This window comes from Aplysia californica, unplaced genomic scaffold (assembly GCF_000002075.1).
Source record: "Aplysia californica isolate F4 #8 unplaced genomic scaffold, AplCal3.0 scaffold00201, whole genome shotgun sequence".
Lineage (NCBI taxonomy): Eukaryota > Metazoa > Mollusca > Gastropoda > Aplysiida > Aplysiidae > Aplysia > Aplysia californica.
Genome location: NW_004797471.1, coordinates 984,513 through 985,566, shown reverse-complemented (window position 1 = coordinate 985,566; position 1,054 = coordinate 984,513). Strand labels below are relative to the sequence as shown.

Sequence of the window (1,054 nt, the reverse complement as noted above, 5' to 3'; positions counted from 1 at the left end):
AAGAAGAAGAAGAAGAAGAAGAAGAAGAAGAAGAAGAAGAAGAAGAAGAAGAAGAAGAAGAAGAAGAAGAAGAAGAAGAAGAAGAAGAAGATACTGTCACTGTCAACTCACCTGCACGTCTGGTTCAGAAGCTGTGTCTCCGTCACCGAGGCGAGTGACGTCACTGCAGGAGCATCGAAGCTCACACAGCGTAAGAGGCGAGAGCACGCTCGAGGGACGTCGAGGGTTGAAACTGGATCGAGGTTGATGAGGGCTGGAGTTCGAGAACAGGACAAAGCTTTGTTGGTGAGGGAATGCCTTTTGAGTATTCATTTCACGGTGGTTTTGTGCTTTTATTTTTCGCTTGTTAGTGTGTTTGTTTGTTTGTTTGTTTGTTTTAGATAAGTTTTAGTAGAAGTTTTACGGCACTCGCAACTGCATAAGGTCATATGAGCGCCAGAAGATTAGAGGTGTTACAAGAGAGTAACAAACATAAAAAAGAAGAAGGGGTGATAAGGACGATAGATGTTTGATAGGAAAGAAGGAGCAAACCACACCAGAGCACCCGCCAACCACCATATCGTAGCAGAGTTTAAAAATGTTTGTTTGTTTGTTTGTTTGTTTGTTTGTTTATTTGTTTGTTTGTTTGTTTGTTTGTTTGAGCCAAGAGAAGTACAACGACATAACAATGGACATTTAGTGCGGGGGAAAGTAAGACGGACTGATAGAAACGACAGAGAAAAAGTAAAGAAGACGGACCTGCCACTTGTGGTAGATGCTCTCCAACTATCGGTGCCCAGTAAGTTAGTTTTAGGTAGATAGGATAAAAATTTCACAATGACACACATACGAATAATAGTAATTGAATGTGCATGCTAAATAGCAAATGAGAGGGGAAAATACATTTAGAAAGTATAGATCTAGTTCTTAATTTGATTAGAATGTTATTTGCGTTTTTTGTTTGTTCGTTCGTTAGTTCGTTTGTTTTATTATTTTTTCATTATCTTAGAAGTAGCGATAGGAGCAGCAACAGCTGCAGCAGCAACAGCTGCAGCAGCAACAGCTGCAGCAGCAA

At 40.3% G+C, this 1,054-nt stretch overlaps 1 protein-coding gene across 1 annotated transcript in view; it reads right to left on the bottom strand.

Moving 5' to 3' along the window:
- The window catches only part of LOC101845924, a gene marked incomplete in the record, with an annotated part of 11,498 nt that overhangs the window by 4,069 nt on the left and 6,375 nt on the right, over positions 1 to 1,054 (bottom strand). Inside the window, 1 exon segment of the mRNA XM_005099068.3 lies at positions 112 to 253. Within this exon segment, the coding sequence (XP_005099125.2) occupies positions 112 to 253 (142 nt within the window).